General features: G+C 33.6%; 1 protein-coding gene across 3 annotated transcripts; it reads left to right on the top strand.

Annotated features, from left to right (window-relative positions):
* The first annotated feature begins 650 nt into the window (after positions 1-650).
* On the top strand, positions 651-6,960 carry LOC140039731 (uncharacterized). Of its 3 annotated transcripts, XM_072085343.1 has the most exons (6): positions 651-798; positions 1,234-1,270; positions 3,245-3,351; positions 3,829-3,958; positions 4,657-4,772; positions 6,617-6,960. In XM_072085343.1, exons 1-6 carry the CDS (start codon positions 759-761, stop codon positions 6,652-6,654), a joined length of 468 nt encoding a protein of 155 aa, XP_071941444.1. In that variant the 5' UTR covers positions 651-758; the 3' UTR covers positions 6,655-6,960. The 3 variants fall into 3 exon arrangements, with proteins under 3 accessions (XP_071941444.1, XP_071941446.1, XP_071941447.1); XM_072085345.1 differs by lacking the exon at positions 1,234-1,270 and having other exon boundaries at positions 653-798; XM_072085346.1 differs by lacking the exons at positions 651-798; positions 1,234-1,270 and adding an exon at positions 2,802-3,046.
* The last annotated feature ends 6,105 nt before the right edge of the window (positions 6,961-13,065 follow it).

The following is a 13,065-nucleotide window of genomic DNA, read 5'->3' as shown; positions in this document are numbered from 1 at the left end:
ATGTTCTTTCTAGTGTTTTCGTAATATTTTTACTTGAGGTATATTATTCATTATCTACGTATGTAATTTTCTCAGAAATTAAAAAATGCGTAATCAAGTATCTGTTTTACGGTGCACTTTCAACCGTGATCAATTACGTTGAATTTGCGCTTGAGACTATTCCATAATTAATGTGGGGGTTGTGTACGCATTCTTACGTCAAAACGCGATAACGGCAAAAGTTATAAATAAAGAAAATACGTCATAATAGATAATAACTCTTTACTTTTTATTGAACCGTCTTTCAAAATATAATTACTATGCATGTTCCCTAGCCATGTTTTATTGAGTAGTTCTATAAAAGTTAGCGGTTACAGACGCGGAATTTAGGGCATACTTTTGACAGCTAAAATTAAATAGTGAACTACTTTTTGATATCTATTTTTGGAAAGACTAATTGTGTTAAATTATTTAAATATAAAAGCCTAACAAATTTCGGCAATTACGGGTAAAACTACTTTTAAGAAGATCCCTAGGTTCAGTCTACAATCTGCAGTACATTGTGTATCATGGAGGTTTTGTATTACATCATGATTATGTATACATCATGATTATGTATACATTATTGTTTGCTGTTGGCTATAATTGAGACGATCCCCAAAATATTTCATTTATGTTATCGCACTGCGTCTGGTCCACCAGGGAGTGGCCTTGTAGCTCGAGTAGATCGTGTATTTGCAGATAAACAACTGATGTATACACACTGTATAGGCTTATAAATGTATATATTATGCTGGGACGAGTATCGTTTCGAACACGGTAATAAATGACATTTACTAGGTCTGCCCTAGGCTAAAACCTCTTGAATTTCAGTGTATAGGCCTGGTTTAAGTTTTTTACTGCAATCATTCACTTGATGTTTTAACTGTGATGGCCTAGCCTACAGTAGGTCTATATATTTTATCATATGTTCTAATTTAAAAATAACATAGATAACAACATTGTAAAACTACATAACAGAATGGCATGTCCGTTAAAAAAGGGGAAACCTCGGGCTGGTGGCTATATTTTTATAGGCAAGTTAATTATTCATTAGTTATATTTAACTACAATATTGAATATTCAACTGCCTTATTGAATATGAATTAGGTGTGATGTAAGAATTGTTTTATTTTATAGTGAGACCAGAGATTATTTAGAGGGTTAGGGTAAATAATATTTAGAAAGTATGACTATTTTGTAATTCTTTTACAGAAAATACCGGTAATGGATTTCTTATCCGCTTATCTACGTACGTTTGTTTAATATTATTTTAAACCCTCAAAGAATGGTCAGAGTGAATTTTCCGGTGCCCTACAGGGGACCGTATTAAAAATAAATAATCACTTAGTTAAAAGTCTCTAACAAAATCCTACACCTCCCCCCCCCCCCCCACGCCCCTCGCAGATGTTAGTGCTCCCGTTTTAAAAATCCTGGTTCCGTCCCAGATATGAATGATGGAAATCAGGTCGAACCCTTTGCCCGTGTGCAGTCGTCTGTGTCCTTGAACATCTTCTCCACTCGGTGCTTCGGATGAGATTTTGGCCCCTTGTGCACATTTTAAATTTAACTGTTCGTGTGTCTATGCAAAGGCCACTTACTGATCGACCTTCGGATGAGACGTTTAACCCTGTGTGCACAATTCACATTTACTGTTTAGATATTGTTGAAGCCCCTCCAATGTCTATCGTAGTCCTATTTTACAAATTTAAATTAATGTTTAACTTAATTTAATGAACATACCAGTCGCTTTCCTAGGTATTTCCAACTGTCAACCTTTTAGATCAATCGTGCTAAAGGATAACATATCACAGGCCGTAAGAGATGCAATGACAGATATTTACTTACCATTTAATAATACACCTACACATCGCACGTATATATTGACGACTCATTAGTTACTAAATTAAGTCGTCATAGGCCTGTAACTCATGAATCAATTACAAAATTAACGAGTTATAATTAGAATTATACGACGAGTCTTTATTGAAACAATTGAACTTTCACCCTTAATTTGTGTTAATTTAGCTTTAGAATTGGCCATTAATGTCTATTTTGGACTTCATGAATGACGTTCCTTCTTTTACTTATAGCATGCCGACGTTTTTTATTCATAAAATATCGGTGACGTTGTCGATGTTGTAGTATTAATGTGGCATATCACTAAGTAAATTGGATGTGGGAATGAAAGTGAAAACCATGGAGTGACATTGGTCCCCGCATTGGTCATAAAAATCTCTGTCTGCTTTAATGGCGTTCGACCGATACTTTTTGGGATAATTTGTATACAGTCTTTGAACTGTGACTTGTTGTCTCTCTCTGATTTGTTGTTTCTGTTGTACATAACAAAATCATATCGATCATATTTTAAACAGGTCTCTTTTTTTCTCAACCTGTACTGACTGAACTATGTTCTGCTTTTAATAAATCAGTTTGCAAAGTCATGTTTTGCTTTTCGTATCGACGTATTGAATTTGACATTAACTGATGCCACTAATATTAAAATGCAAATCTTCTCTTCTGACACTTTCAGTTTAATCTGGGTAAACACTATTAATTTAAATAATTGATTTATAATGTTTATTACGTTGATTTAAGTTAACAAATCCGCCTCCAGATTCTCTCTTCAAACACACGGTGTACTTCATAACTTTGGATATCTGTTCAGAATCGTCTGTTCTGACGACAACCCGCTGCTTCGTTTTTAAGTATCGTAACAAAACCGCAATATTTAAGATTTTAATTGGAAACGAGTATCTGGCATATTCTCTGTTTGTTCAGTCTTCGGCATGAATTAAACAAAGATATGACAGAAGCAGATAAGTGCTTTTACACACATTACACCTACTCATTGAGTCTGACTTTTCTCTATATTAAACTTGTTATTATGTGTGTATAGTGTGACGTTTGTTTTGTCGAACGCTATATATTAGACAAAAACGCGGAATGGGTTGATTAATTCGCGTACTGTAACTTCACACACGAGAAATACAATTTAAGAAGTTTTTCAGATATACCAGATATTCAGGTAACCTTTTTTCTCTAGTATAGTTGGGTAATCTTAGGTGTACATCTAACATCCTTAGAGATGTTTAGCGCAGCTAGATAAGCTAGTGACCAACTCTTCTAATGCCACTGGAAATATAGAAAGAGGTACAAATCTGTTATACTATTTTATTCTCACCTGCCGTAATATGTATTTTTTTTTTATAAAAATAAATTTTAGAAAGTGTGTAATAATGGAAGGAACTACTTTGATGTACATCTGCATTTGCGCCTCATTCCTTTGTCAGAGCGTTTCAGCATACGAGAATAAACATCTTAAACGTACAGGTTGGAGACATATCTAAATTGCAGTAGGCCCGCCCATAGTTATACCACGGATGATGGTTATAAAGTATAGTTATCTGTCGTAGTAGGCCTAATAGTATAGGCCTCATAGTATAGGCCTGTAGCAGCCTAACTGTCCATCATACAACATAATGTTTGTAACATAATAGTTTTAAATACTGTGTTTAGGAGCCCAATTCATTTTTATAAACCTAAATTGTATGCTTTCGACAGGTAGGCCTATACAACAACTACACCCACTATATATATGTTGCACACGTGTCTGTAATACAGTTTATGCAATTTTTGAAAATCATTTATTTTCCACGTCATTAATTATTTTCTATACAGTATATTTGAATTTTATTTTATTTTAACGATTTATTTAATCAGAATGCTTGTTTATTGATTATATTGTTTATTATATAATGTGTACTACAGTAAGTAGTATACTTAATAATATCATGCTTTAATTTCAAGGATTTCGATTCAGAAGTCAGGACAATGAAATACACGAATCTCCTGTCAGAAGATCAGGTATGTCTCCAACAAACGCCGAAATCTACGAGCTCTTCTCATTGTACGATACATCAGGAGATGGAGTTATCAGGTAAGGTACAGCCAAGGGAATTGGGAGGTATGGGGTGCAGTTGATGTTTACAGGGGATCCAGTTTTAAAGTGACTTTTATCTTTCCAGACAAAATAAGAATATTGATATACAAAGTTCTATTCTATTGTATTCTCTAATAGGCTAAAAAGGCCAATCGTTGGGAGAAAATTAAACATATTTAAAGTTCTCTCGACGACCTAAAATCTACGCCCGACGCTATCTCAAGACGACTTGTCTTGTCCGACGAGTCAGACGATTGTATGAGTTGGCCTTAACTGTAACGAACACCCAGTCGGTTAACTGAACGAACATCTAGTCTTTTTTATTTATTTCATTTCAAAAGATTTCTATAGAAAATAATACTTTAATAATTCAAAGATAAAAAATATAAAAATTTGAAGAAAAAAAACAAACTATCGCATGAATTAAATTAATTATATCGGTAATCTTTTGTTCTAGTCTAGTCTGCTAACTGTAACGAACAACTAGTCGGTCCGTTACGTCTATGTCATATACGTAGTTAAATGTAAATACATTTCCGAAATTGACAAATATTACTAATAATGTCCATCTTTTAATTCGTCATTGAAACATTCTGTTATTTTTTATGTTATTCGTACCACGGTGTTCGTGACAATAAGAAGTACAAAAAATCTATTGTTATACAGTGTTTTTTATGTTTTCAATTTTCATACAGTCGCTCTGAACTGAGTTCCACAATTCAGCGCCTGTTTGGCCATTCGTTTACCGACGAAGCTTTGCAGATTTTTAACGGATATGATACAGATAATAATTCGTATGTTGATTATCGAGGTAAGGACATATTATTTTAAATCAAGTTTGATAACTTAATAGATTTGGTATACCACCGACGGAAGTTTATTTTAAATTCAGTCACACGATGTGAGTGGGCGCACTGAGGTCTTACACGAATTTACCAATATATTACCCTTTCTTATTAAATACGACATCAACTTGTATTACTTGCATCTGCTGGATCCGGAGTCGAGGCTAGGCTATGCCTATAAGCCCCTCTTGACAATGACATCATATCTCGAATATGGCGCAAATTTTAAAGGGTGGTTGGTCTATGTCTGTTCGAGACTTGACTTGAATTGATTAGTTGATCTTGAAGATATTCTCTCATCCTTCGAATCCAATACAATTCTTGTCGGTGTTTTTATGGATCTATCAAAAGCCTTTGACTTAATGAATCATGACATTTTGATAAAAAAATGATTCATCATTACGGTATTAGAGGTACTTACTATTATTACTATATGTAAATGATATAAGTTATGTCAGTAATATAGCTAAGGTAATCGCCTACGCTGATGATATCACTGTCTATTATTCAAATACATATATCACAAACTTGACCTATACATTGAATCCTGAACTCTCTAAATTCAATGAATAGTTAAAAACAAACAAACTTGTCCTAAATGTAAATAAAATTAATGATGTAATTATGTTATTTTCCTAACACAAAGAATTGTCATACCGAGACAAAATATTCCCATAGAAATTAATGGTACAAACCTAAAGAGATTAGAACATATTACTTTCTTATTGTTACAAACGAATATTTAAGCTGGAAACCCCACATCAAATATATATGTAATAAGGTTTCTAAGGCCATTGGTATCGTCTGCAAAGTTAAAAATATATTTCCTGTACATATTAATACATCTATATAATGCTCTTATCTTGCCACAGCTTCAATATGGAAACATTGTATGGGGAAATGAATATCCAACACTTACTGAAAAACTACCCAAGTTACCAAAATTAATAGTTAGAATAAAAACGAACTCAGAGACAGATACTAGATCACGTCCCTTATTTAAACAATTTAACCTACTCAAAATCTAAACAGTTTTTCATGTTTAAATTTCATCTTCGACATTTACCCCCTCACTTGTATGAAATCCTTGATTAAAGTAAAAAAAAGTGAACGCGCAAAAACCCTTAGAAATTCAACGAAAATGTGCTTACCATTCTCCAGACTTGCAATAAGTCATAGATCCATATTCAATCTCGGACCAAATAATTGGAACGCGCTCTATAAAACCAATATATTAAAATACCTATAGTCTGTTTAAAAAGAAACTAAAGAAATGATATTGAGTACATCTAAAACAGAGGAGAAAATAAACAAAAACATTAAGCCTATTATATGCCTCATGATCGGTATAGTGCTTTCGGGTGACAAACAGATTTTGTTTGTCCTTTTATACCTCACCTGTGGTGGTCACTTTGATTGGTGGTCACGCTTATGTGCGTCACTATTAAAGAGGGTAAATTTTTTTCCGTATCCCCAAAGCTGGGGAGTGCCCCACCGGAGGTGCTGACCGGTCGCCCGCGACCAATGTTTTTACTTTTTTGTACGTAATTTGTGTTGAATGTTGTATACATTTAGATGCATTTAAATAATGTTTACCAAATTGACAAAGCACTCGCTTCTTTTGGTATACTATTAAATATTGTAAATGTAGCCTAATTGTGAATTGTGAATAAATGTGTGTAATTATATACTACATCCTCCGGTTATGAATTTCCTAGTATGATTGCTTTTCGACCAAATGAGTCTCTCATCCAATTTGGGCGTGAAAACTTAAATTTTAATTTGCGATTATTTTAATCATTTTTTGCAGAGTTCGCAACGATGATGCGGAATGAGAACAAGAAATAGACAGTTATTCGATTTATAACAATGTTTTTAAAAAGCACATCGAAACAATATGAATCCAATCATTTTAATTCATCTCCAATATGGGCCATCAATGCTCAGAGTATATTTCTATGGCGTAATGATGTATTTGTTGTGATTAATGATGTAATCTACAATGAAGAAGTTGAATTGATGTAATGCAGGTCTGTCTATATTGTACTTTTCGAATTGACTATAATAATAATCATCAATAATTCATGTTTTTAGATATAAGTACAGTATATTTATTTGTCTGTGTTGAAATGACACATTAAATATTTAACTTGACTTACTGTTGTTTTTTGTATTTTTTTTGTACTATGTTGGCCTACCGTGCAATTTATTATGGCACGCCAGGACGGACATAAATATGTTGCACGCTTGTGTCAGGTTATATCGGTAACTTCCGGTTGTGTTTTACACATCGCGCACATGACGAGCTTTTGTACATCACGCGCGGCGAGTTTTTACACATCGCGCATGTCGTGTTTTTACACATCGCACATGTTGAGTATTTACACATCGCACATTTCGAGTAAATTCTCGACATGAGCGATGTGTAAATTCGACATGAGCGATGTGTAAACTCGACACGCGGTGTCAATTTGGCATAGTTATGTCCGTCTTGACATGGCATACGATATCACCTCACACAAATTACGTACATAGATTAAAAGACACATGCAGTAGAAGATGGTGAGTAAAAAAAAGAAGGGGAAAATAGTTTCGAACCCTTGCCGAGGGCTACAACATGACGTTGCGAATGCAAGGCAGCCATCCGACCGGTTTGCGATGCAGCGATATCATAACACATTATAGTCTTTTATCAAAAGCCATAGGGGCGCTATATAAGCGTAGATATAGCCAGTATAAAAAACCCTACTGACACTTTTCAACCATCGTTCAAAGAACCAGAGACGTGGTTTTCGCCAACCACAAGCGCTGTCAGTCACACCTCCACTACGCCATATTATGATTGCGGTTGAAAGAAATTATATTTTTGTTGGTGCTATATTTTATTGTACTATAGAAATGTCTTTATTCATCGCCCCTACATTTCATTTCCGATCCAGAGTTTTTCGGAACTAGGGATAGTGTTGCGTCTGGCCGAATGAAAGGGGCTACCTCGGGGGCTACCTGTACATTTATAGATGTTGTGCCGCTGCACAATAATTAAAAGATGAAGGTGTTAGCAAAATGACCAGGTACAATTACTTGTTGAAGGCATGGTGAAGGGATTTCTATCTACTGGTACATGTCTTGAACTGTTTTGATGTTGCACATACTTTTGTGTTATATTCCTGTGCTTGGAGGATAACTGTATATTTGAAGGATTCTGGTGGTGAGAGGATGCATTACCCATACGGGGAATGCATCCTCTCACCTACTGATTTAGATGTTGGAAGTGAATGTTGGGATAGTGTCTGTACTCACTTTGGTCATGTATGTGGCATCGTAGTCTAATAGTGCATCTATCTGTCTGACGGCCTTGTCTTGATGAAAAACATAAATAATAAAACTCGTCCTAAATATTAAAAACCTAACCCTCTAAATAATCTCTCTCAAATTAAAACATTTTTTTTCTAAATTGTCAAGTAGAGAATCGATCCTGCTACCCCCAGGGTCATAGCCTCAATACAAGCCCACTGAGCCTTCCAGCTCGTCGACCCAATTGGGTTTTACTTTGTAAATAATAATGAATGAATAAAACTACATTAAACGTAAGCATTTTAACCGACCAATCAGAACCACCAGTGTCAGAACAGGGTTGACATCTTTTCTTGAACTTAAATTTTTGTTAGGGTGACATTTCCAAGTATCCCAATGCTTCCGAAGACATTCCATTCTTTGTGACGTCGCAGGTTATTTAAATAAAATCATAAAATTTACTTTCAGCGTTTCCAACCCTCTTGAAACCATTCTAAGGTGTTCCATGCGATACAATGTCAAAATGTTGGCTACAACATACATATCGGGGGCATTTTAGGTCATTAGGCCTACCTGATTTCTCACTACGAAAGTATTGAGTGTGTTTCGTAAAAGCTTTAGGGGAGCTGATATAGAAGCAATTAGTATATTTTAATATTAATTAGCAGGTAGGCATCAGTTATACTTTTTAAGATGACAGTTATTCAAATACATGTATGTGTATATGATATCCCGCTTCATGAATCATTTAATCATTGGTGATGCAATATAATTGATGGCATGTCAATATAATCTGTATGTATTGGTATTTAATTTTTAATATATATAAATATATATTTTTCTATATTTGCAATATTTATATACATGTCAATGTTATCTGCATGTATTTGTATTTGTCCAATATATATATTTTTCTATATTTGCAATATTTTATATCGTAAATACAAATTGTAAGTAGTAGTTGTACTAAGGTGACATCGGGTATGAAGCGTCTCACATACGCACAGAGCCAAAATCGCATCTTGGACTTGCACAGTGTATGGACTCATTAAATATATCATTGCACGTTATCATTCTAAATAACTTTCAAACTTTTGCATTCCTCTTTTTTCATTTCATCCTTTTTATCTTGGTGAAAAGGGAGGATACTACATTTTCCTCCTCTGAGTTTATAGCCTCTCTACTCGAACACAAATAAGATCACAAATAAGATAGTTTAACGAGAAAACTTTAATCATGTATTTTACCGCCATTTCTCATTTTTACATTTTAATTAACATCGTATCTAAAATTTTAAATTCAAGCATCTTATTATGTAAATATACCAGTATTTAACTACTTTAAACACTTACTTTTAATTGTCACAAATGTACTTATATGTATTATAATATATTCACCAATGAGAATTTAAATAAACGTGAGATTAACTCACACAAGACACACAAAAATTAATTAGCAGGTGCTACGTTCAACTCTACTACGAACCGGCGAGCAAGCAGCAAGTATTTCTACTACGTTGTATTTCTACTACTTACGTTCAATTGATATCGTACCATATTATACAAGCACACAAAATAGTGATACGGAGCCAACCCAGAAGCAATTTGATTTGTTTTGGACCAGCACCAGGGAATCTCTGCTCACACCATAGTGGGGTAAGTACTATAACTCAACTGCAGCCGTTGACACATTAGATAGGTGCCAACGCGAAATATCCTTGAACGTTTCAAATAATGATTAATATAAAAACAATTTTACAATAGTAGCGTATATTAGCGCACAGTTCTAAAATAGATCCTATGTATTATCATTGTGCGCTAGTACAACCTAAATGGATATGGAGCGCACAGTGCTAAACTAAATCCTATTTATTATCACTCTGCGCGAGTGCAACCAAAATGGATATAGAAGCGCACAGTGCTAAAATGAATCATATTTAGTATTACTGTTTGCGAGTGTAACCAAAATGGGTAGGGTAGCGCACAGTGCTAAACTAAATCCTATTTATTATCACTCTGCGCGAGTGCAACCAAAATGGATATAGAAGCGCACAGTGCTAAAATGAATCATATTTAGTATTACTGTTTGCGAGTGTAACCAAAATGGATATAGTAGCGCACAATGCTAAAATAAATCCTATTTATTATTACTGTTCGCGAGTGCAAGCAAAATGGGAATTGTAGCGCTCAGTGCTAAACTAAATCTTATTTATAATCACTGTGCGCGAGTGTAACCAAAATGGATATGGTAGCGCATAGTGCTAAACTAAATCCTATTTATTATCACTGTTTGCGAGTGTAACCAAAATGGGTATGGTAGCGCACAGTGCTAAAATGAATCCTATTTATTTTAACTGTGCGCGAATGCTACCAAAATGTGTATAGTACCGAACAGTGCTAAACTAAATCCTATTTATTATCACTCTGCGCGATTGCTACCAAAATGGGTATAGTAGCGCACAGTGCTAAAATAATAATAATCTTTATTGTCTTTCTTTCTTGTTTGTTCTTTTTCACATACATAAAATCTAAACTAAAGACAAAAGACAAAAAAAAAGCTTTCGCTTATCGAGTTTTGGCCTTTTAAAATAAATAAAACTTAAACTAGAACGTATATCATTTCTGAGAAAGAAAAATCTGAAGAAAATTAATTACATAAATGAAAATTAATAACTCACTGGGATTATCAATATGAATATGAAATAAGTAATAGAAAAGTATTATACACATTTTTTTGTTTGTTTTTTAAATAGAAAAAAATAGATCCTATGTATTATCATTGTGTGCTAGTTACAACCAAAATGGGTACAGTAGCGCACAGTGCTAAACTAGATCGTATGTATTAGGCCTATCACTATGCGCGAGTGCAACTAAAATGCGTATAGTAGCGCACAGTGCTAAACTAAATCATATTTATTATCACTGTGTTCAAGTACTACCAAAATGTGTATGGTAGCGCTCAGTGCTAAACTACATCCTATTTATTATCACTATGCGCGAGTGCAACCAAAATAGGTATAGTAGCGCACAGTGCTAAAATGAATCATATTTATTATTACTGTTTGCGATTGCAACCAATATGGGTAGGGTAGCGCACAGTGCTAAACTAAATCCTATTTATTATCACTGTGCGCGAATGTAACCAAAATGGGTATGGTAGCGCACAGTGCTAAAATGAATCCTATTTATTTTAACTATGCGCGAATGCTATACCAAAATGGGTATAGTAGCGCACAGTGCTAAAATAGATCCTATGTATTATCATTGTGCACTAGTACAACCAAAATGGGTATGGTAGCGCACAGTGCTAAAATGAATCCTAATTATTATCACTTTTCGCGAGTGCAAATGAAATGGGTAGGGTACCGCACAGGGCTAAATAGATCCTATGTATTATCATTGTGGGCTAGTACAACCAAAATGGATATGATTTCTTTCTTTATTCATCCAAAAAAATACATAAACATAACATTATAATAAAAAATATTAAAATAATTGGATAAAAAGGAAGAAGAGAAAAGGCAACTTCATGCCTATCTAGCTCTACTCTCTGTATAACTAAAAGATTTCAATTTTATTCAAATCAAACAAATCATATTATGATAGAATTTAATTACTAATAAATAATAGTATAATAGTAATAATAATAATAGATGTATATATATATATATATATATAAATCATACTGTAAATTATATATATATATATATACACATACATCATTCCGTTTCAATTGTATTATACATACACATACACACATGTATATATTAATGCTATACATTTACTCATAAATTTTATGATTCCAACAGGAGTTCTATGACTTGGGTTGTAAAATGTTTCCTATATTTAATTTCCAGGACTTGTATTGGTATTTCGTACTATTTGCCTTAGGTTGTTGTATAGATTTCCCTTACATTTTTGTCTAGTTTCATGAGAATGGGTGATAAGTGTTACATATTCGTTTAGATCATGAGGCAATTTATCGTGATACAGATCAAACATGAATAAGGAAATACATAATTTGTGTAACTTAAATACATCTAGCAAATTAAATTGTTTAAATAAAGGTTGAGACTGGGAGGTAAAGTCACTAAAAGAAATTGCTCTCACTGCCATTTTCTGAAGTAAAAAGATAGGTTGTAAATACGATGAATAAGTGCTTGCCCAAATCTCAAGGCCATACATGATATGTGGTTGTATAAATGATTTGTAAATTAATGAAAGAATATTCTGTGGAAGAAAATGTCTCAATTTAAAAATGATTCAAATTTGTCTTTTAATAGTAGTTCTAATTTTCTCTATGTGGTTTTTCCATGTCAAATGTTTATCCATAATTAGGCCAATAAACCTGACTTCAGATACTTCCTTGATGTACTTATTATTTATTTATTTATTTTATTAATTTTAGCAATTAAAACAATACATAGACTTCGAGTGTGCCAAGGAGTGGCAAAAGAGGTCGAAGGACCACTGTCGCCATAAGGCGTGCCACACCAGCACTCAAAGCATACAATAAAACATAAAACAATGTAAATAAGTAATATAAATACTATGATTATATACATTAAAGAGGCATAGTGTTTTTAAAGTGGTCCATTAACATGTTTTTAAATTGTACCCAACTTCCGCAAACAAAGGCGTCTGTAATATTGACCGGTAGTGCATTCCACAGATTATCAATTATAATATTACCTATAGTTGTGACTGTTTTTCTCCTGCCTTGGAATATAATGAAATTTGTTTTGGACGAGTTTATTGTTATCTTATTTGCGTTGCACCACTTTAATACTTTATTTAATTGAGAAGATACTTCATCAAGATTGATATTAGTGTGTTTTCCATCATATGTGTGAAAAAGATTTGAGTCGTCTGCAAATAATCGAAAATTAAAGAATGTTGATGAAGTTGGTAAGTCATTTATAAACAAAAGAAAAAGTGTTGGTCCCAGGACAGAGCCCTGAGGCAC

Source organism: Antedon mediterranea, chromosome 2 (genome assembly GCF_964355755.1).
Source record: "Antedon mediterranea chromosome 2, ecAntMedi1.1, whole genome shotgun sequence".
NCBI lineage: Eukaryota > Metazoa > Echinodermata > Crinoidea > Comatulida > Antedonidae > Antedon > Antedon mediterranea.
This window is presented reverse-complemented; position numbering and strand designations above follow the sequence as displayed.

Coding starts and splice junctions, on each gene's coding strand:
- LOC140039731 (XM_072085343.1), top strand. CDS start 759: ATGTATATATTATGCTGGGACGAGTATCGTTTCGAACACG. Junction 799..1,233: donor CGAGTATCGTTTCGAACACG/GTAATAAATGAC, acceptor ATTCTTTTACAG/AAAATACCGGTAATGGATTT. Junction 4,773..6,616: donor TTCGTATGTTGATTATCGAG/GTAAGGACATAT, acceptor CATTTTTTGCAG/AGTTCGCAACGATGATGCGG.